This window comes from Anabrus simplex, chromosome 3 (genome assembly GCF_040414725.1).
Source record: "Anabrus simplex isolate iqAnaSimp1 chromosome 3, ASM4041472v1, whole genome shotgun sequence".
Taxonomy (NCBI): domain Eukaryota; kingdom Metazoa; phylum Arthropoda; class Insecta; order Orthoptera; family Tettigoniidae; genus Anabrus; species Anabrus simplex.
The window spans coordinates 385,772,796-385,796,821 of record NC_090267.1 but is presented as its reverse complement, the minus strand read 5'-3'; the positions used below and the strand labels follow the sequence as shown (position 1 = coordinate 385,796,821).

Genomic DNA, 24,026 nt, shown 5'->3' with positions numbered 1-24,026 from the left:
TAATTAAATGCTGACTTCATGTGATAAAGTTTGAAACATTTCGGTAAATAGAGAGGCACATTGCAATGTTTGCAATACCATCGCGTCTCTTTCCTCGATTGTTTCCCTGTATCTTTCAAGGACTTTTTCAAGCAGAATTTGTACACACTCGTATTGCTGGTATTTAAAATGGTGAGGTGCTAGACAGTTGATAGTAGTCGGCAATGACAATGGATCTTTCTGAAATTCCTTTCCTTCATTCTCCACAAATGCAATTGAAAGCGTTTTCATATCTTCATCTAGACGGCATAAATAAGAAGAATGTGATGGCAGTTTGGCAGGATCAAATTCAGTGAGGGAAATAAAATATAATCCTTGCAAATCACTATTTATTTTTGAGCAAACATAACAAAACTCAATAAAATGAAGAAGCAAACTTACCTCTGATTGCAGGCCATATTCTGTGCTCTCACCAATAATGTAACAAGGAACATCAGCAGCTTTGAATGTGGATATTACATAGTTGCTGTGTTTAGGATCTACCTCGAGAACCCAGCCAAGCTCTTCGTTGAACAAGATCTCCAACGCAGTTCCTTTCTTGTTGCTGATCTCCACATTAATTCCACTTAGGCCAGCAAATGCCATTTCCAAGATACAAGTAATTAAACCACCATCACTGATGTCATGACCAGATAAAATCATGTTCTCTGGAATGGGTATTAAGAGTAATTTATCACTGCATAGTATTTACAAGTAGAATAATCAATAGATAACAATTTTTCTATCTATTTATTTTGTGTTAGAGTGTTGAAAAAACTTAAAATATAAATAAGGTATTATATACAAACAAAACAAAGTACATTTTATGTCACAAAACATGTTTCACACAATGTCTGCCCAGAAATGGGCAACAGAAATTCCCTCTACAGTGGCTTGAATCAAGTCTTGAAGTGTACAACGAACAGGGCAGGACTGACAGTCATACAGGTGTTCAGTGTTCAAACAAATTATGAAGTTTCTCAAAGAACATCAGATCAGCACACTAATCACTGACCACATCTGCCATAATCTTCAATTTACAATTCCTTTATCAAGCAAAATCTTCATAAAAATAGCATATAATTAATCTTAGATTACCGACTTCTTGTCATCTGTATACTTCTAAATAAGATCATTAAATTAATTTCCTATTTTAGTTATTCATGATTTTGCTTTATTCTGGATTCATTCTTCCCACAGGTGACATTAACATGATTTCTTCTTAAATTAAGAAACTGAAATAGGTGAAGGCCATAAATCACTACCAAAAACAATTCTCAATGGATGAAATGTCTGAATCAGTGAAGAGTATTCTTAGTACTAATATTATCATCTTGAAAGCGGCAAATAATGCTACATTTATATCCACCTAAAAATCCAAAATCACAATGTGAAAAGCAGTCTTCTTTCCTTGCTCTTGTCCCATTACACAGGGCTCTGTTGTTGTGGGCATCTTTGCAGTTGAGAACCATATCATCCATGTCATCCTTGATGTAATCCAGCCACCTCTTTAATGGTCTACCATGGGTTCAACATTCTCATTCTCCAGGATCGAGCCAAAGTGCTATTTTGGCCACAGAACCTTAGTCTTTTTTCATGAAGTGACTGTGTAGCCTTAGTTAAGGTACAGCCTGGTGTGAAAATGGGAAAAAACAGAAAACCATCTTCAGGGCTGCCAACAGTGGGGTTCGAACCCACTGTCTCCCGGATGCCCACCTAGCCTTTGACCTACACTGTCATTTGTTGCATGTTATTCAACGTCAAGAATTTTACTGTTTGTTCCGTATTGAATCGAGATTCACAATGCAAAGAATTAAGGTATTCAATACAAATTATCTAGGAATTTTCAAATCAACACAGTATTATTTATTACACGGGACCAGTTTCGGCATAATGAATGCCATCATCAGCCAAATAGGGAACTTACAACGACATATATAATAGAAACATAATCATATTAGACCCTATAATTAAAATATACTAATATACTAAACACTGTTTTTTACAAGTATAAAACTTGAATGTTACAATTTTGTTGAATAGGGTAGCAAAGAAATTCTGCTCCATGTTCTACCAGCATTTCCTAGATTTCTGCAGGAATATCATCTGGGCCAGTTGCCTTTCCAGTCTTCATCTTGTTGATGGCTACCGTCACTTATGCTGTTATCTGTGGCACTGGCCAGTAAGTGGGCTGCTCACAAATCTAGTCAACATTTTCATTAGTATTTACATGTCTAAGGCAATTTACACACTTATAATGCCACCATTGATAACATATATCACACAACATTCCATTTTTCACTAATCTTCAACATTTTCTGCACTTTTCGTCACATTTTACAATTAATTTACTCGGAGGATAAAACATGTCGTCATTACCGGACGCCATGTTTGTTCTCATAAATATCTACATCCTGTTCAGCACTTCCATGGCCTGTCCTGGTACTTGACATGTAACCTATTGAACATTTGTAGGACCAGATTAGATGCTAGCTTCCTTCACACCGGAAGTGTTTATGATTCAGGAAAGAATCCGCAACAACTGTGTGCAGAATAATATAAAGCACATGACTGATTCCATACTTGGTCAAATCAACATATGAATACAATCACGAGTTGATCCAGTGAAGTGAGAAAGGTGATCTTATTCTGCATTATGTGTCAGCAGAATATTGTCAGGTAAAATGATATAGTTATCACTTGTTGCTTTCACCAGTAGCACCATGCTAATAAAATTTCATCGACTGCAACAGCACAGATTAATATGTCAAAGAGTGTGTATTACATAGCTAATGAATGATAGGCTGAAAAAATAATGCATAGTCACTTAAAAGATAGAATGATGGCATGTTATTGTGCAGCTTCCTCACAAACACCTTTTTCAGAAACAACTGAACCTGCAAATATAAAGTTTGTTGTGGGGTATCTACAGGATTTGTATCTACATGGGAGGTGAATTATATTTCTAAAATAATTCAAACAAACAAACAAACAAACAAACAAACAAACAAACAAACAAACAAACAAACAAACAAACAAACAAACAAACAAACAAACAAACAGATCCCAAGGCCAGACCTTGGCCTACCAAGCGACCACTGCTCAGCCTGAAGGGTTGCAGATTATGAGATTACATGTAGTCAGCGCAATAAATCCTCTTGGCTGTTATTCTTTACTATCATGACTGAGAATTAAAATTAAGTCTGATAAAGGAACATACTGTAAAATACCACACACTCATTCTTCTTTTCAATGGCTATACATGACATATACAACGGTAGCTGAGATCTAGTCAGTACCACATAAGGATGACAGTCAAATATAAGCAAAAGAAATGAAATTTCTGATGAATGATCTACAGAAGACAATGGAAAAGAGAGTTGGAAATAAAGATAAATGGAAATAAAATAAACATAATACCAATATAATGGTCCGTTATTCCCTATGGGAATCAACATCTATATCATTAAAAAAACATGAAAAAATTGAATGATAAATGGTGAAAAATAGACTCAAACTGATTTGGGCATATTAAATATACTATAAATGAAGAAATAAAAACCAAACCTAAACATGGAATTACAGATGAAAGGAAAGAGAGGGAAAGGAAGATGCTGATTACAAGGGTTAGACCCCATTAACACATTGGAGACGCCGCCTGTAGAAACCATGGGTGGGTTATTTCACTGCTGCTGACAGAGCTCGAAGAATCAGCGGGCATATGTTTTCACTTGTTACGGGCTCTCTACTACATCAAGATTTTTTCTTCTTACCGTCTGCCATCCGTCGCATTCTACTGCTGCCATATTCTCTCCATCTGCTTGCTCACCCAGCTGTTCACAAACTGGCCTGTTCCACTCCACTGCTGCTGATCCGTTGTGACGTCACGCTACATATTTTTCTTTGAGTAATTTCTGGACTCACTTCACCACATATATAAGCGTGCTATTACCTTGTTTCTCCAGTCAGACATCGAGTGAAAACATCCCTGAGTGGAGAGAGCGGAATATTTTGCAGCCGGCAGGCCTGTTGCGATGTTTTACATTTTTATTCTATGAAAAGCTGCATTGAAAATCTTCAGACTGGGTGAGCAAATGTTATAACTTTTTCATCTTTCGTGTTTTCCATCAAGACTTGAAGACTGAACGATTGATTATTCTATGCCCTTCTGGCTTTCATTCTAACAGAGTCCTTCAGACTGATATCTTAATTAATCTTCTACTTTACATAATAAACTGTATCTGGACAAATGTTAGAAGTGTTGCCACTTCCTGGACTTTTCTTCAGGCCAGAGTGGTCGCTCACACTGCCAACTTATAGGGTTTAAGCAGCCCGGCAAAATCCCCCACCCTTTCCTTCCCTTCTCAGTTTGTCTCCTTTTTTCCCATGGTAATAAGTCCTATATTTCTATCTTGTAACGTGCTCTAACTCTCTTACCCCCTTTTGGGTTTGATATTTGATTGTAAGTGTGGCCTTTAATCACTATTGTCAAATTGTATTAATACCTTCCCCTTCTTTCCTAATCAGTGTCATTAAAAAATATATTAAAAAATATATCGTCGTTGCCGGGACGAAACCTCCTATGTGTTAATATTTTTGGAGATATACTGACCCGCAGCACATACATTATGATGAGCGAAAATGCCTTGACATCTGTCGCACAATATTGCCCCTTAGATGACAGAACCTTACCGGCCAAAGTTCTAAGCTAAAACATTTCACATAGGAGGTTTTGTCCCGGCAACGACGATATACTGATTGTGGTTTTCTGCTGATTACAGGTCTTGGGTTTTTGCAGAAACTTATTGGTGTTATTCGCAAGAATTTTTAATCAAGATCTGTCTCGATTGCATTTTATTGTTTCAAGGGCCGAGCCCTCACTAAAATCTTTGTCATTCCCATTCTTGGATTGTTGCACTTTGCCTGTTCTAGTCATTTATGGTTGAAATATATAACTTGTTTAAATTGATTCCCTTTTGTTTAATTTTTGTTTGTTGTGTGCTCCCTCCCCTCCGTTCTTTTTTTTTTTTTTTTTTTTTTTTTTTTTTTTTTTTTTTTTTTTTTTTTTTTTTGACTCTGCACTTACCACGGACGGCCCTCTCGGTCGGCCCGCCGAATTTCCACTGACTCTGCTGATTGATAAATCTCATGTTTAACACATCAGTTTCTGTGTTGCCGTAACCTAACGAGATTTATGGTTTTGGGTATCAGACATATGTCCTTCCGTGGTCTGACAAGTTCCCACCAGTGAAATGATACCTGCCTGCTTTAGGCGCTGAGCAGCTCAAAATGTATACTGTTTGATGATCCTTTGTGCCGTGGGTCGATCTTTTTTCATTACTTGTGCTGTGATTTACATCATTTTCGTCATTCTCATGAATGTGTCATTCATGGATACCACATAATATTTTTTTCTTTCACGACACACTGTAGCTAATAATAGTATCTTCCATTTCAATGAGCTGTGACTACACCAGAATAACGTTGGATGCTTCTATAACTATAAAATGTACTAGTTATGAGCATAAGTTGAGAGTTGCTCTTTTCAGGCACTGATAACACAGCCACATTCCTACAAAATCTCAGGCTATGTCATCATTCACTCTCAGCTGTGAAATGAGCAGGAAAGTATGCGCATGCGGGCAGGAAGAGAGTTTGTTCGAGAGGCAGGCTTATTTGTGTCATTCTTATGAATATTTAGCATGTCTAATTCAAATGTACAAAATTTAGACGATGAATCCACACTGGTGTTCTTATGGAAGACTCTGGTTATGAATGTGAGGACAAGGATAACAATCACACACCAAGTAAACATGATGATTCTGTAATATATTTTGTTACCGCTCCCTAAAAATTTGGGATGTTTCCTGTGTACAGATGACAATCTGCAGCAACTCTATGCAAGCCCACTGTCACATGACGAACGGCAGGAAAGTAAATGACTGTTTGTCAATACAGATACCCGTGCCAATTGACCAATTGGGTTAAAATCAGTATTAGTATGTTTTAGTAACTTTGTCGTCAATATTTGTCAAATTTCAATATTTGTCAAATTTCAAAATATTAACCTAACTGGCATCCGTAGCTGCACATGTAGCTGCATCAAAATTTTTTTTGTTTGTAGAAACTATTATCATAAATTTATACAATGAAACCTCGTTAGTGCATTCCTCTTTAACATGTTTTCCCACTTAGCACATCATAAATTCAAAATCCCGATTATGATCATATTAAATCTATATAAAAATACCTCAGTTATCACATCACGAATTTTAGCTATTACCGCTTAGTACGATCACATTTGTCCTAGCCATGAAAATGTTATTTGTCATCCCTCGTGAAAGAAACCTGATTTCCGTCGGCACACTTATGTGATTACAGGCAAAAAAGGCCTTAAATTCCTGAACTTCACAGGATAAGTTGCACCTTGGGGAGCAAGCTGTTAGCCTCAGAATTGTTCAGTCAGAAATGTTTGATTTTGCTTGCCGTTAGCAGCGAGATTGCTGCTGAATAACACAGTGAGTCTATTTGTGCTTTTATTTTACATTCCAATCAGAAGTTGAAATTTATTTTTTGAGTGGTACAGTGAAGTGTAGCAAATATTTGTCGAGTGATACGGTAGCCTATATCTGGATTAGGAACATAACGGTGTGAAATGGATTAGCGTGGTACATATTTGTCTTGTGATAGCCTAGTTATGGATACGGAAAAAGTCGTGGAATTCTTTACTAATGAAGACAAAATTAAAATCTGTCTGAAAGTGGACTGGTGTCCATATTTTAAAGCGCGCACAGGTCACGAATGTTGAACTCGCACCTTCGAGTTTCGACACTATCACTCGAGTGGTCGAAGTGTATTCAAAATGGCGGCCAAAGTCATTCCTCCCGGTCGCACATGGTCGAGTGTAACTTCCAATTCATTGTCTAAGAGTGTGACCAGAAAATAATGTTTATGATGATGCTTGTTGTTTAAAGGGGCCTAACAGCTAGGTCATCGGCTCAAATAATGTTTAATAACCCACTGCTCCGAAATAAAAGGCTTCTACTAAAATTTGTTTTAGAAAGAGTGTGATCTGCAAAAATGATATTTTTATTGGCCCCATGCACATGTTTTCATATTTGTTGTTTGGCGTTTTTCACACCTTTCAGTACACTTCTGGTGTTATTTTATAAGCCCCAGCAGAAAAGTTTTCATATTTGTTCTCTCGTGTTTTTCACCTCTTTCAATACTTTCCTCTCATATAGAAATGGTAGATATAGTTTTCACTGGACACACGATGTGTCAGAAAAAATCGTATCTAGTGTTTCCAAATCCCTTTTGGATAGTTTTTATTCGTATATTCTGTGGTACATTTTCTCGATTTACACGGTCTTTTTTGTTGTCCACTGCAGAAACGTCCTAACAAGGTTTTACTGTATTTAAAAATTGCTGCACTGTTATGCTGAGTCTTTTGTGTAGAACAGAGGTGCTCAGCTGGGCGCACGTTGAGGCTTGCCCAGTGCGGCCAGGCAGATGTGATGTAAATGCAGTCAGCTTATGTAAGAAACATACGCCACAGTAAAGCGAGAGAGCGACCGTACTTTGCAGGGAAGCGAGGAAGCATTGACGTTCGACTGTGATTACGAAGCTCTCCTCCACTATTCAAGATATTCAGGTTTGATTTATAATGTGCTCGATATAAACAGTCTGTTTTATTATCTTATATTTATTCATTCAAAGAAAACTGACGTGTTATAATTTTTGTGTTACAATCTACAAAAGTACACGGTTTAAATGTACAAGCTATGATTTACAATTCTTTGGATGGGAATGACAGTATTTCCATTTTTTTGAAATGTAAAATTCCTGTTATTCATTAAGCAAAATGTAATATATGAAGGTCGATCAAATATAAACAGGATTTTTGTTTCTGAACAACAATAGTTGGTAGGACTGGCCCTGTGCTTTTGCTATGCTTAGGCGGGACCGTTAGGAGTGGGGAGAGCATGCTGCAAGATATTTGCCGCCGTTTCGTCAGTAACACTCACGATATTGGAGCAACAGGTTCACCCCTCCACTGCGCAATGCATAATTATAAAATTTCTTGCTCGTGAAGGAGTTACGGTGGCGGAAATTTGCCAGAGACTGACTGCACAGTTCGGTAATCAAACACTGTCAAGGACACGTGTGTTTGCCTGGCATAAAAAGTTCAAGGAAGGATGAGAACGTGTGGAAAATCAGCAATACGATCACCGTCCTTGGACCAGCATTACAGACGAAAACATTCGTGTGGTTAAAGACATTATTGACGAAGATTGACAGTATCAGAAATTGCAGAACAAGTAGAAATCAGTTATGGGAGCTGTCAAGCAATCATCACAAACAACCTACAGTTCCGTAAAGTGTGTTCCGGATGGGTCCCTCGCCTTTTGACCGAAAATCTGAAGTTGAGACGTTTAGAGGTCTGTCAGAGGCTTACAACAAGGTCTGCAGAAGGTGATGCATTTTTGAGTCGAATCGTCACCTGCCAGAAACATGGATCCATCACTACACTCGCACCAGTGAAAGCCAAGACTCGACGGTCAGCTGGCAAGGTTCTTGCAACAGTTTTTTTCGATCGGAGAGTCATTTTGACGATTGATTTTTTGCATGAGTGACACACAATCATTGCTGCTTACTACTGCAAGCTCTTGAACAAGGCAATGGTTGTATATCGCCACAAAAGACGAGACCAACCGATTCGAGAGGTCATCCTCTGCCACGACAATGCGCAGCCCCATACTGCAGAACTGTCTCCAAGCTACAGGAAATGCACTGGACTACACTTGATCATCCTCCTTACAGCCCGGACTTACCGCCCTGCAATTTCATTTGTTTGGACCGCTTAAAGAAGCTCTAGGAGGGCAACGATTTGAAGATGACGAGAGAGTGGAAGATTTCGTGCGCAACTGGCTGGTTGAACGACCCTGTTCTTTTTACGATGAGGGTATAAAAAAGCTGCCCATATGTTGGGACAAATGCATTTCCAAAGCAGGAAACTATTTGGAAAAATAAATTGTAATTGCCTTGTGTTTTTCAATAAATTAATTTAAATAAAAAATAAAATCCCATTTATTTGATCCCCCTTGTAATTACATAATGCAACAATGATTTTGCACAGTGTTGTAATGTTGTGTGACTTTTTCTATTCATGAGTTTATGAAAATAGTATTTAAAATTTAAGAGACGTCTGGTGATAATACCTAGCCTCTAAATGGCAAAAGAGTTTCATCACAAGTGAGGACATAGATATTTACTATCCAAGATTAAAGTACAACAATGTAAATATAGTATGCCTTCAAATAATTATTATATTAGAACTGTTTCTAAAGCACCTCAGAAATTGCAGAACAAGTCGAAATCAGTTAAGGGAGCTGTCAAGCAATCATCACAAACAACCTACAGTTCCGTAGAGTGTGTTCCGGATGGGTCCCTTGCCTTTTGACTGAAAATCTGAAGTTGAGATGTTTGGAGGTCTGTCAGAGGCTAGTGTAATAGTGAAAATTGTAATTCATTACATACATTATAAAAATATCTGAGGATGTAGGCCTAACTCTTTATTGCATCTGGTCAAAATACACGAACTGCAATGAACATAAATAACTTATTTCTGCCTTCTATCTTTCATTATTTTCTGCCTCCATTTCAAACTTGGGTATCGCCACAGTGATCGAGATTGACTGGGAGAACCTCGCCTAACCTTCACGGCCTGTGACATAGTCACAACGTTATAACGGTTAAATAACATACGCTTATTGCCAGTCTGCCCGCCCACTTACAGTGCTGGGTGCCCACGGAACAGATTGCCCAGCGTCAGCACCTCTGGTGTAGAGGAAAGTGTGATCTTTCTAAACATTCAGAAAGTTATTTGAATCATTGCTTTGCCTAGTAAAAAACAAAAATCCTGCAATTTCTGGAGGGTAGCATATTAAAAACTGGCCATTTCCAATGTATTCAGAACAGCATAAGAAAATGGAAGTTGAACCAGAAAACGCTAATGGATGCAGAGTTGTGGAAAGATCAAATGGAGAGGAATCATAATCACCCTGATCTAGCTGCATGTGGACAAGGAAAAATTATGTCAACAATGATGACAATGTAATTAAAGTCATACACAAAAATCTACCCTCTGCATGACACTATCCCCTCAGAATTCATAGGATATATACCTTTAATCAGCTTCTGGGTAGTGATGAATGCTTTCTTGAGTAATTCTGGATTATCTAAATCAGCTGTGTCATCTCCAAGCTGTTTAAAGCATTGAGCTAAAGCTGAGCCTCCAAGACGGTTCTTTCCACCAGACAGATCAACCAACAAAAGAACGCCATTACTTCCTAGTGAAGGACATTTGAGATCTGGAGTAACCACTTGTCTTATATCAGGACAAGGTGCATATGTCGATACCACAAGTGTGCCTGTAAGAACAATATATATTATTATTCACTATCAATAAAAGAGACACATATATTAACAATTTCCTCCAGCAAGAAGGTAATTAAAAGTTCGTTTGTACAAGAAAAAACATACACTTACACACTGAACTTGCTTGCCCTGAACTTACAGTAGTAGATAACGCCAATAATTTGTTAGGCTACAGGCATCTTATTTTAAAATTGAGAAGAAATTATTATCTGTTTGGTAAGATGGCAAATACTGACCAAGCTCCAGTAATTTTAGAGATCCTATCAAATGTTACCAGAGATGACAAAGGTACAAAATTGTTTTTTAGCTACAAGTGTTTATTGGCAACGAAATGTCATATGTTACCGATATACTGAGAGTAAGCGTTGAGATTACTACTAACATGATAGTTTGAAAAGGAAAAATTATTACTTTCAAAGGAACAGCAACAAGAAAGGATAATTTATGGGGCATAAGAAAAGTGATGAATGTCTGAAAACTGATAGCAAATTGGCTAAGTTTGTTTGGGGATGTCAATCTTCAAGATCCTGTATATAGAACTCCCAGAAAGGATAGAATTAGAAATGAAGAGATAAGGAAAAGGACAGGAATTGTGAAACTTCAAGACAGGATAGAAACAACAAAGCTGAAGTGGTATGAGCATATGATGAGAATGCAAAAAAGTTTCTTCAGAGAAGTTAACAGGAAAGAGAGCGCGAGGAAGACAGATACAGTGTGGGAGTGCATAGAGAAGAGGGGAGGAAAACCAGAAGATGTTCTAAAAAAGGAGAAGAGTGGTGGAGAGACAGGCAGCGATGGAGGTCCTTGATTCACAACCCGACCCAGGAAGCTGGAAACTAGAAATGAAAAAGATAGAACTCATCCCAACTCAGCAGCAGGTGGACAAGGGAAATGGAATGATGATATACAAAACCCAGTGCTCATCTTTACATAATAATGTTATTGGTTTTACATCCAACAGACTAATTTTATAGTTTTTGGAGTTGCTGAGGTGTTGGAATGTTGTCCTGCAGAAGTTCTTGTACATGCCAGGAAACCTAATTACCTTCAAATACCACTGGACTGCACCAGGATCAAACCTGCCAACTTGAATTGAGAAGGCCAGAGCTCTACAGCCTCAGCTACTCAGTCCATCTGCCTTTACACCCAATATCTGTGTTCAGCTGTAACTCAAGAACTATTGGACAGATTTGTATGCAGTTTTGATGTTGCATAAGAATTGTAGAACATAAAATGTTTGACAAAGAAGTCCACAGGACCACATAAATATCTGAAAAGTTGCCCACAATTACATTTTTTTATGTTTGTTAACAGTAGACACCCTGTCCTAGGTACGGGAAGAGCATTCCTGAAATTTGGTTTAACACTGCCTAATCCTTTAAAGATAACCTCAAACTGAATTTGTGTAAGAATCATCAAGTTTAACAAGTTCTGCAAGAAAGTTCACTAGATCACATACATGTCTTTAAAAGGTGGCCTACAATAACAGCTTTTATACTGCACTTAGAAGTAAAAGAATAAATAAGTTGTTATATGTAGAGCTGTAATTTCATTACATTTACAACTGTTCTGCATTTAGGGCTGTCGCCCAGGTGGCAGATTCCCTATCAATTGTTTACCTAGACTTTTCTTAAATAACTTCAAAGATGGAAATTCATCAAACATCTTCCTTGGTAAATAATTCCAATCCCTAATTCCTCTTTCTATGAAATAATACTTACCCCAATTAGTCTTCTTGAATTCCAACTTTATTTTTCTGCCATCAGCTGACTGTAAAATTATAACCTCTAATATTATAATCAAATACAGGTTTGCAATTCTTTATTTGCAAGTTCCCTTAATCTTTGTCAAAAAAAGTTATTCTGCCATTATCAAGATTCTTTCATGCAAGAGGCACAGCCAGATGTGTGTGTGACAATTGTCAGATGACATTCCTCATGGTTGGGGTGTGGATCTAACTGCTGGGAAAACATGTTCTCCCCTCCTTGTCCACCAGTGGCTTTCTTACAAATCAATACATCCTGCAGACTTTACATTCTAGCTTTTAATGGTATTTAAAAAAAAAAAAAAAAAAAAAAAAATGTTGGTATAAATAAACAGCTACAATTTTCCTTGTCTTCATCCCATGTGAACCAAATAAGTTTGCAATCTCTGTTTTAAAACAACGATCGGAACTGAATGACTATTTTCAAGCATGTAGAGACAGGAATGAGTTAAAAATAAACATACATACACACACAAAAAAAGCCATGTATTTTGAACATTAATTAGCATAGAAAGTATAAATTCTCAGAAGTTTTCATTTAACCTTGGACAGTCAAGGTTTACCTAAGGTTTATTTAAATCCAGTTCACTGCAAAAGCTAAAATTGGTACACTTTTTGTATCTACTTAGCAATGTTTTACTGAACTCAAAGGACACAATCTCCTAGATTTGTAAAACCTGGTCAAGCTGGAAAAAAAAAAAAAAAAAAAAAAAAAAAAAAGATAGTAGAACTATTTACTAGTAAACCAGTCAAAGCTTGCTTATGGAAAGAATATAGCTGGTTAATAATAATTGGGAACTAAGCACTAAAATCAACAGGAAAGCAGAAGAAACCAAGCATTCAGCTGTTGGTTCAGTGGGTAATGTCATGGGAAAAAAGGTAATGAACGAGTCCATTATAAGAAGGTTTAAAAATGTTATGTTTCTAATGATATAGATAGGAGTGGTGATGATGTAGCATAGGAAGAACATAACTCTGAATTAGATGCAAGAACTACTACAAAAGAAGCTAAGGAAGAAGATAAGGAGAAGTCCTGGTAATAAAAGTAAATTATTACTTATTCCTTAACTTCTAGTGTAAAAGGAAGCTGTTGTGTTTATTTTTAACTACAAGTAAGGTACCAGTACCTAAACAAATTTAGAACATCTTTAGAACAACAAGATAATTTTGTACATGAAACTGTCTTCTAAGACGGTTTCTATGTTTTATTTTCTAGTGAAATACCATAAAAAAACAAATAAAAAACGGTTTACATTTTTGAGATCACTAGTAGTAATTATGGTTGCACAATATAAAAAATGACCTTTTTATGACCGACAAAACAATCTAATTCTAGCAAACTGCACAAGTGTATTTCACCCACTAGATTTAAAAATAACAGCAATTTTTGAAACATAATCTCTTGTAAACATTTATACATCCAACGAGTGTTGGAAAAGATCTTGTCACAATGAGAAGTGAAATTTAAATGATTTTCAAAAGCATCGATAGTGAGAAATTTTCTTCAATGAGACAGTTTACATAGGAAATCTCATTTATATTGTTTTGACCTGAATATGACAGTCCTGAATTATTGATGGTATTTCACTAGAAAATAAAATAAAGAGAACCATCTTAGAAGACAGTCTCACATATAAAATGACCTTGTTATTCTACAAATATTCATACAGTATAATATCAAAAGTTTCTTACCAGGGGCTTTGACAGTATCACCACCCACTCTAGCAGCCATACTGAGGGAATCTTTGCCACCATCTACAGCAATTCCAAGCTGTGTCATTACTTTACACATGGCTTTACAAGCCTCAAATAGAGCTGCTCCCTCTCCGGGCAACTTAGCAGCCCACATCCAGTTGCCACTGCATTTCACATCCTGAAACATTCCATCACCAACACTTGTACACACAGAATTTCCATAATTATTACTTAATGCAATTATAACTGGAAATTTTGAGCACAGCTGGTCGATCAACAAATTTATGAATGAATAATCAAAATAAGAAACTACTTTCTTAGGCACTGTATTTTCATGCAACATTTGAAAATTAACCTTTGCTCCCTAAAATGTGTAATTTATGGTCTTAAGTTCTTTAGCTAAAAACTGTTTATATGACATAGTTTTCATGGATATTATTAGACTATCAAAACACATCCCCTCATAACGTAAGATACCGAGCAAGTTGGCCATGTGGCTATGGTCGCGCAGCTGTGAGCTTGCCCCACTGCCGGCAGCCCTGAAAATGGTTTTCTGTGGTTTCCCATTTTTACACCGGGAAAATGGTAGCGCTGTACCTAAATGAAGGCCACGGCCGCTTCCTTCCCACTCCTGTCCCATTGTCACCATAAGACCTACCTGTGTTGGTACGATGTAAAGAAAGTAGTAATGACATAAGATAGTGTGGAAATGTGGAGTGATACTAAAAGTATCAGCAGAAATAAATACCACATGACATTAACTGTCTGAATATGTAATAAGAGAAGAAACAAGTGTTTTATGCGACTGTTAATCCTCTAATCATTAGCTAAAGCAGAGCACAAAATTTCTAGTTGCCAAGTTCAAAACAGTCTAGATCAACAGCAAGAAGTGTTTGCTTATTTGATTGATTTTGAAAAGGCATTTGACGGAGTATAACATCCAAAACTTGTAGAAGTCCTAAAGGATAATATAGGAGTTGACAGCAAAGATATCCGCATTACTGAAAATCCTTACTGGAGACAAAAGGCCGTTGTCCGAATTGAAAATCAAACTACAAACGAGATAGTCATCCAAAGACGAGTTAGACAAGGTTGTGTTTTATCTCCATTGTTATCCAACCTTTACTCGGATAAAATTTTCAAAACAACTTTTGAAAATCACCAATATAGAATAAAAGTAAATGGTGGCATAATTAACAACATAAGATATGTGGTTGATACAGTCATCTTGTGTGACAATTTTGAAGCACTCCAACTCCTGTTCAATAACATTAGTGCAGTAAGTGAGGACATGGGACTAAAAATAAATGTAAACAAGACCAAGTTCATGATCTTCAGCAGACGTACCAATGCTGAGGCAATCTTACAACTAAACAACCGAGAGACTGAGAGAGTAACCACTTTTAAATATCTGGGTGCCATTGTCACTGAACAACTTGATCCTGAGAAAGAAGTGAAACAGAGGATAGCAATAGCACGAAGAATATTTACAAAAATTAAATCTTTCTTTTGCAATGACTACTTAAATTTAAAACTTAGACAGAGGATGATAAAGTGCTATATATGGTCAGCCTTGCTATATGGTGTGGAAACATTGACTCTCAAGAACATATCAGTGAAACGCTTGGAAGCCTTTGAAATGTGGATCCCCATAGGATGCTCAGGATTTCGTGGGTTACACGACTAACGAACCAAGAAGTACGCAGAAGGGCAAGAGCAAGTCGGGAACTCGTTCAAACATTAAAACACTGGCGACCAAGAATTTGAAACAAGCTACGTTCCAGTATCGGAAATCTTGTTACCATTTCCACTATTTCGAAGTACTTCAATCTTTTCTTAGCAGAACTTTTCATGAGTTTGGGGTTCAGTGAAGTGTCCCATATTATTTTGTTTCATACACTATAGCAATTAAGTAACTACGAGTATGTGCTACACCAAGGTCTCCTTGGGTCGCACCATTCTATTATCGCATTCTTTGGCGATTACAAGTTATAAACCTCATTATAAACCGTATTGGAGATCAGAATATCAAAGTTTACAAACAAATTAATTATACCACCTTTGCAATACTTCACAATCCTTATATTTAGGATACAAACATTATACAGATTTTTAAAATTGGGACATGTTTTGCTTAAACATAGTAAGCAACATCATAACCCCAAAGTTAGGTCAGGGCCCTTAACCTGGTTTCATAAAGTAGAATTGTCCAATAAGGTCCAATAGTTCACATTAGTAAAATCTGAATCAACCATAAAAACTAGTCAATAAATTGCATTAAATTATTATAAGTGATGATTAGAATTGCTTATGGCATATAAAAGGAGAATAATATGAAATATGACATCAAAATTATAATTTGACCATGTGTGAAGTAATCAAAGTAATTACAATCTTAATAATATAATTAGTTCATCGCTGTGTTCTTCAATCCTTCTAAAAACATCAGATTAAAATCTCACTCCAAATTGTCAAAAAACGAGTCAGGTAAAAGGAATTCACAGAATAGATGGTTCTCATCGATATTATGATGCCAATTTTAAGTTAATGGTTATTAAACACTCGGAAATATAGAATAATTGTGCAAGATACTAAAGCCAATATGGAAAAACGCAAGGGCGGAATGGCCATACAGTGGAGCAATAAACTCGTTCGTTGACCTTCAACGTCTGCAATTAGGGGTTATATCTGATGCCGAGTAAAAGTACCGTGACAGTTTTATAGACAGTAAGAATATTTTCCTGACGGATCGCTGTATTGTAGAGAAGCATTGCCGGCAAATCTTCAACGGGTTCTCTTCGGTATTATGATGCCAATTTTAAGTTAATGGTCATTAAACCTGCAGAAATAAACAATAATTGTGCAATCGCAAAAAATGCAGCATAACGAAAACCAATGTTCGGCGTTTAAAAAATAGTCAAAACATGCGTACTGTACAACAAAGGCATCCATATGATTTTACAAAGCACTTTTTGAGGCTGATTTAAAGTTTTGAAGGAAAAAGTGGGGTTCGTCTTGGATTCGGAGAAATACGGTACTGTAATTTTTTCTGAATGAAATTAATTAAATTCAATAAAACAACAAACAAGTAAGCCATAGTGTGGATATCATCCGCAGAAACGCAAGTTTTGAACAAAGTTATTGCCATTTCATACCGATTTTTTTTTTTTTGTTTTTTTTGTTTTTGCAAGTTGTTTTACGTCGCACCGACACAGATAGGTCTTACGGCGACGATGGGACAGGAAAGGGCTAGGAGTGGGAAGGAAGCAGCCGTGGCCTTAATTAAGGTACAGCCCCAGCATTTGCCTGGTGTGAAAATGGGAAACCACGGAAAACCATTTTCAGGGCTGCCGACAGTGGGGTTCGAACCTACTATCTCCCGAATACTGGATACTGGCCGCACTTAAGCGACTGCAGCTATCGAGCTCGGTCATACCGATTTTAATGTGTATGGGAGTTTTTCCGACTTTTATACAAAATTCGGATATAACGACAATCCGCTATAGGGAGTAAATTTTCCACTGTTGTGAATTCTCCCTATAACGGACTTCTACTGTATATGCAAATGTATCTTTGTAGTTGCAAGATGACTCATTATTTCGGCAATACAATAGAATATGAATTTTCAACAAAATTAAAATGCACATGGCTTGTTTACATGTTTGAAATAAAAATCCATGAAATTGAATTATACCCCTGACTCGTATTCACTTGGAATACCTCTGTATGATAGGGTATACCAACATTTCTGTACTAGTGAGGATTATTTTCTTGCTGCATTGCAATGGAACTTGTCTGATGCATCCCAGTTCTCTTGTTCCTCAAATAATTCTTACCTTGAGATCTGATATTGCAGCAAATACTAGGTTTGTCAGAGATTCAGCCACAGTCATTCTAGCTCCAGCAGCTGCATTCACAAGGCCTTTAATGGGCTGCTCACCAATTGCAGTAGCTATGCCCACCTAAAAAACAAAAGGGACAGTTTTGAATTTAGTAGAATAAAAACATGGTTTAAGATATAACGTGGAAACTATTAGTTTACACTTGCAATCGTTCCAAGAGTGTCTTTTCATGTGAGCTGTCTAAATGTGTACCAATCCCTGAGACACAATTAGATTATTTCACTGTATGTAGTTCCTGGTGAGGGTTACAGCAGCAGTTAACATATTTCATTAACTATAAACAAAGACTGAATGACAAGAGGTTTGGAAAGTTGGTACACTGGTTACTATTTAAAAAATTGCAACTTGGATATATACCGAATCATGGTCCTTCAGGTATTCACGAGATTAGGACAAAATTGAACAATGATTCCTAAAATGGGATTATAGGATGTAAAAGGAAGGACAGCATACAACTTCACAGAATTTCTACACAGCATCCTTGCAACCATTCTAAGGAGCGATGGAGTCTCACTTCCATTCGATAGGCTATGGCTTTCTAAATACTCGGACACAAAGTACAGTGAAACCTTGTTAGTGCGTTCCTCATTAACATGTTTTCCCACTTAGCCCACCATAAATTCAAAGTTCCGATTCTCATCGTATTAAATCTATATAAAAATATCTTGCTTATCGCGTCACGAGTCTTTGCTGTTACCGCTTAGTAACAATCACATTTTTCCTAGCCTTGAAAATGTTACTTGACATCCTTTGTGAAACAAACATGATTTCCAACTCGGTTAAGATCCGTCACCACAGTTGCGTGATTATGGAAAAAGGCCTTAAATTCCTTTACTTCACAGAATAAGATGCACGTTCGGGGAGCAAGCCATTAGCCTCAGGAATGTTCAGATTTGCTTGCCAGTTAGCAACAAGATTGCTGAATAACACGGTGAGCCTATTTGTGCTTGTAATTCTCATTCCATTCAGAAGTTAGAAATTTATTTTGTGTTGAGTGGTAGAGTGAAGTTTGGTTGCATGATACAGTAGCCTATATCTGGATTAGGAACATAATCATATGAAATTGACTAGTGTGATGCATATTTGTATTGTGGTAGCCTAGTTACGGATACAGAAAATGTTGTGAAATTTCTTGCTAATGAAGAAAAAATTAAAATATTTCAGTAAGTGGACTGGTGGACCCCGTTCCACCCCTCGTACAACTTTTCAAATTTCGTGGAAGGGCCGGGAATCGAACCCTCATCTTTAAGCACACAGAGGTCGTGAATGTTGAACTCGCACCTTCGAGTTTCAACTCAATCATTCGACTTGGTAGAAGTTTTTCAACATGGCGGTCAAAGTCATTTCTCCTGATTCCTCCTGGTCGCAAAAGGTCAACTGAAACCTCCAATTCATTGTCTACGAGCGTGACCAGAAAAAAATATTTAATAACCCACTGCTTCAAAATAAAATTCTTCTACTAACATTTGTTTTAGAAACAGTGTGATCTGCAATAATACTTTGATATTTTTATTGGTCCCCGTGCATATGTTTTCATATTTGTTGTTTGGTGTTTTTTACATCTTTCAGTGCACTTGTTACTTTATAAGCCCCAGCAGAAAAGGTTTACATATTTGTTCTCTTGTGTTTTTCACACCTTTTAATCCTCTCATCTTTAGAAATGGTGATATAGTTTTCACTGTACCTGCGGATACACGACATAAAATACTCTCATGTCAGAAAAAATCAAAGCTAGTGTTTCTATATCCCTGCTGGATACTTTTATTCATATATTCAGTAGTACATTTTCTCACTTAACACATTCATTATTGTTATCCCCTGCAGAAACATCTTAACGAGGTTTTACTGCAGTACAGTCAACCCCCGATACAGTGCCACCATCCATAATATTTTATGGCATCTTGCAACGGTGGCGCTAAAGCATATTTTAAGTGTGATGTTAAATATCTCTGCCTAAAATGTATTATTGCAAGATAACAGAGACTTTTTGTTTAAAGGACAATTTTATCATTTTGCTAAGTAAGAGGATAATACACTAAAACTTTTTAAATTATGGTAGCACACTAATACAGTACTGTTACATGTAAGTCATATTTAGCCTGTATTGTCAACTTTGAACAGTTTTATGATATTAACAATAAAAGGTTCCACCTTTACAATACTCAGAAAAGTATACTCTTTTAAACAATGTTAAAGGAACATGTTTTCTCCCTTTTATGGACATCTTCAGTCTTGCAAAGAACAAAAGTTAAATGGTAAAGATAAAATCAAATTTAAAATGTTGTTACAATACAAATGTCTTCAATAAACTTAAACTGATGAGGTTTATTCAATGTTGAGTCTTTGTGTGCCATCAAACAACAAAGTGGCAACATGCAATAAAAAAAATCCACTTGAAAAGCTTAGTCATTAATCAAAGTATAAAAAAGCCTTATAACTGCCAATATAAATACGTTATTAATGACAATAACTTGTTGTACAATCCTTTTAATACACATCATTTTTAAATTTATTGACCTATCAATGGAACGCATTCTACTAAAATGTAGCAGGAAAATCAATCTTCTAAGAGATTTCTAAGAGCTTTTCTCCATAGATCATGGATATTAGCTGGATCTATGGTCTTGGCCAAAAGATCATTAATAGACACCAAAAGTTGGAAAGTGGTGAGTTAGGAACAAAACTAAACATTACGGACATTGGAGAAAAAAAATTTGTACAACTAAGAAGTACTGTAATGTAGTAATAGCTTTATATCAATTACCTTGTTGTGTGATCTTTGTGAACTATCCTAGACAATATTTCTTTCCTTCCATTTTTATAGATAATTTTTTTTCCTTTCATTTTTATTTGCATAGAATAAGTTATTTTATTTTTCCTTCTCTTCCCATTATTTCGTAAATAATGGCTACGCAGTACAAGTTTAGGAACTGTGGGTGTGGCCAGGCATTAAGGAGTATGGGGGAGGAGTTTGAGAGTTTGAGGGAGATAATTAGGATTCTCACAGAAGACAGGAAGGAAGATAGGCCTCCTTCAAATAATGTACAGGATACAGTAGGTGTAAAGGAGGGATGGGAAGGAAATGGGGGAATTGTAGAAGAAAGGTGGTCTAATGTTTTAAGGGAAAGGAGATTGCAGGCTAAGGGCTCTGTTCAGGATCAGAATTCAGGACAGGTGTCTGTGAGAAATCGGTACGAGTCACTGCAGGAAGAACAACTGACGAAAGATGAGGAACAGGGAACTGTTGCTGAGATTTGTGGAAGTAGGAGGAAGGAAAAAGGTAGGAAAGGGAAATGTCATGTAGTGGAAAGGAAAAGACAGGTGGAACAGGGTCATGGGAGGGAGAAAAGGGAGGAGGAAGTAGCTTCTGCAGCAGTGAGAGACGATAGGGCTGACCAGGAGGGGAGGGGATCAAATGAGGTGGGTAGGGTCGAGGCTCTGGTCATGGGAGATTCCATCGTTAGACATGTGGGGAAAGTGTGTGGAGGAAAGGGAACCAGAGTAGAGTGTTATCCAGGAATTAGGTTGAGGCAGATGTTGAGGAAAGTAGAAGAGAAGGAAGAGGGAAAGGAGAAGGTGGTAGTGTTTCACGTTGGTACTAACAACGTAAGGCAAGCAGGTATAAGTACCAACGTAGTTGGGGATGTGTGGGGTCTGGTAAATGCAGCACGGATGAAGTTTAAGGAAGCGAAGATTGTTATCAGTGGAATACTGTGTAGGAGGGATACTGACGGGAAGGTGACTGGGGATTTAAATGAGACTATGGAGTATATATATATTTCGTATGGCATGAGGATACATTGTTACAATTTGGTTATTAACAAATATGTACAATTACACGAAAAACAGCTTCATCTATACACACAGAACAAGTACGTAATAAACAAACTATATTTATACATTTTAGCTCAATATCTGCATTGCTGCTAAAGCTGAATGTCCAGTTTTGTTAGCCAACTCACACCTTCATCACTGGCCTCATGGATATCCTTTATTGTCCCACTGAATCTTCGGAGTGGGCACTCTGTGACAATATGTTGAGCGGTCTGAGGCACGTCAGAGCAGTCGCAATAAGGATCGCTGGTAATCTTCCACTTGTGTTTCCAGTAGTTGCATCTGCCATGTTGAGTTCTGATCCGATTAAGTGATGACCAGATTTTTCTGGGTAAGTTGAAACCAGGAGGTTGCATAACTGGATCCAAAATTAGACCTAATCTGTCAGGGTTTGAAGCTGCCCACCCATCGCGCCAGGCAGTGTTAGTATGAAATTCATCTTGGGCTAGCCTCTTTCCTAGTAACCAAGAAGGGTTCCTAGATTTCAGCCTGAGATCTTCACGTAGGCAGTCTTGATGTATTGGTAGAAGAAGATTGTCACAGCATTTAAGCCATTCTTTCTTCAGTGCCATTTGTCTTCGGAGATGAGGAGGTGGAATATTTGAAGGAACTGGTAACCAATCCAAAGGTGTGGATTGGATGGTTCCTGATATAGTCCTCATTGTATCGCTTAACTGAGTGTCTATCTTTTTTGTATGGGCACTGTTGAGCCATACTGGGCAGCAGTATTCGGCTAGTGGGTATACTAATGCAAGTGCTGTAGTTCGGAGGGTGGATGCAGATGGGCCCCAGCTTGTTCCTGTGAGTTTGTGCAGGATGTTATTGCGGGTTTTGATCTTGGCAGATGTTTTGCGTACATGTTCGCTGTAAGTCAAAGATCGATCCAAGGTAACGCCTAGATATTTTGGATGAGGATTGAACTTCAGTATATGACCTCTGAATTGAACCTGAGGGACATAATTGGCTTGTCTGTTGCTCAAATGAAAGCAGCTGACCTCTGTTTTTGTTATGTTTGGTTTCAGTCGCCAGGTTTTAAAATAATTAACAATTCTGCAGAGATCTTTAGTGAGTGTGGTTTCTGCTCCAGCAAAATCACCAGACTGAGCTGCCAAACAGATGTTGTCAGCGTATATAAACTTCCTAGCATTAGTTGAAGGTAGATCTGCTATATATACGTTGAAGAGCAATGGAGCCAGTACCGATCCCTGTGGTAATCCGTCACTCAGTTTGTAAGTTTTACTTATGTTGCCATTTAGGTGTACTTCAATCATTCTATTAGCCAACATATTATTCAGCAGGGTGGCAAGCGTCTTACAAGGGATTAACTTCAGGAAGTTGAGGATCATTCCTTTTCGCCAGACTGTGTCATAAGCTGATGACAGATCTACGAACACTGCTACGGTCTTCTTTCGATCTTGAAATCCCCTCTCAATATGGATGGTTAGGGCTAACACCTGGTCGGTACAGCTGCGGCTTGGTCTGAAGCCAGCATGTTCAAGTGGTATGTGCTCTAGACTATGGAGTGGGTATGTGGGAAACTGGGAGTGAGATTTCTAGACCCTAATGGGTGGGTAGGAGACAGGGATCTGCACTCAAATGGCCTTCACTTAAACCGCTTTGGTACATATAAGTTAGGAAACTTGTTTAGAAGGGTTATAGGCAGGTACATTCAGGGAAATAGGGTGGCCTAGGGAGCGGTATTAAGCGAACAGGGAACTGGAAATCAAGTAGGGATAACATAAAAATGTTAGTGCTTAAATGTAGAAGCATTGTAAACAAAGGAATTGAATTAAGTAATTTAATAGATATATACTTACCAGATATTGTAATAGTTGAATCATGGCTGCTAAATGATATAATGGATGCAGAAATATTCTCATGGAACTGGAGTGTGTATCGTAGAGATAGGATAGGAATGGTAGGAGGGGGAGCATTCATTCTGGTGAAAGAAGAATTTGTAAGCTACGAAAAAGTTAGAGATGACAAACATGAAATTCTAGGTGTAAGGCTTATCTCTAAAGATAATAGCCAACTTGATGTCGTTGTAGTGTACAGACCGGGAATGTGTAGCGCTGATGCTGATTCAGAATTATTTGATAAAATAATCAGCTATGTAGGAAACGATATGGAAAGGAACGTGATTGTGGCGGGTGATCTCAATTTACTAAATGTTAACTGGGATGGTAATGTGAACAACAGGAAGCATGACCAACAAATACATACATACATACATACATACATAATCATTATAGACTGTTATGCCTTTCAGCGTTCAGTCTTGGTCTACCGCTACTTCTCTTAACCTCCATAGCAGAGTCCATTATTCTCCTAGGTAACCTATCCTCCTCCATTCGCCTCACATGACCCCACCA

The 24,026-nt window shown here is 37.4% G+C and overlaps 1 protein-coding gene across 2 annotated transcripts in view; it reads right to left on the bottom strand.

Annotated features, from left to right (window-relative positions):
- The window catches only part of Pfas (phosphoribosylformylglycinamidine synthase), a 275,681-nt gene that overhangs the window by 47,106 nt on the left and 204,549 nt on the right, over nucleotides 1-24,026 (bottom strand). For both annotated transcript variants that reach the window (XM_067143336.2, XM_068226729.1), the window contains exons 15-18: nucleotides 17,755-17,880; nucleotides 13,916-14,096; nucleotides 10,206-10,451; nucleotides 421-686 (exon numbers count right to left, since the gene is read on the bottom strand). In XM_067143336.2, coding sequence (XP_066999437.2) covers nucleotides 421-686; nucleotides 10,206-10,451; nucleotides 13,916-14,096; nucleotides 17,755-17,880 — 819 coding nt within the window. The remainder of the gene's footprint in view (nucleotides 1-420; nucleotides 687-10,205; nucleotides 10,452-13,915; nucleotides 14,097-17,754; nucleotides 17,881-24,026) is intronic.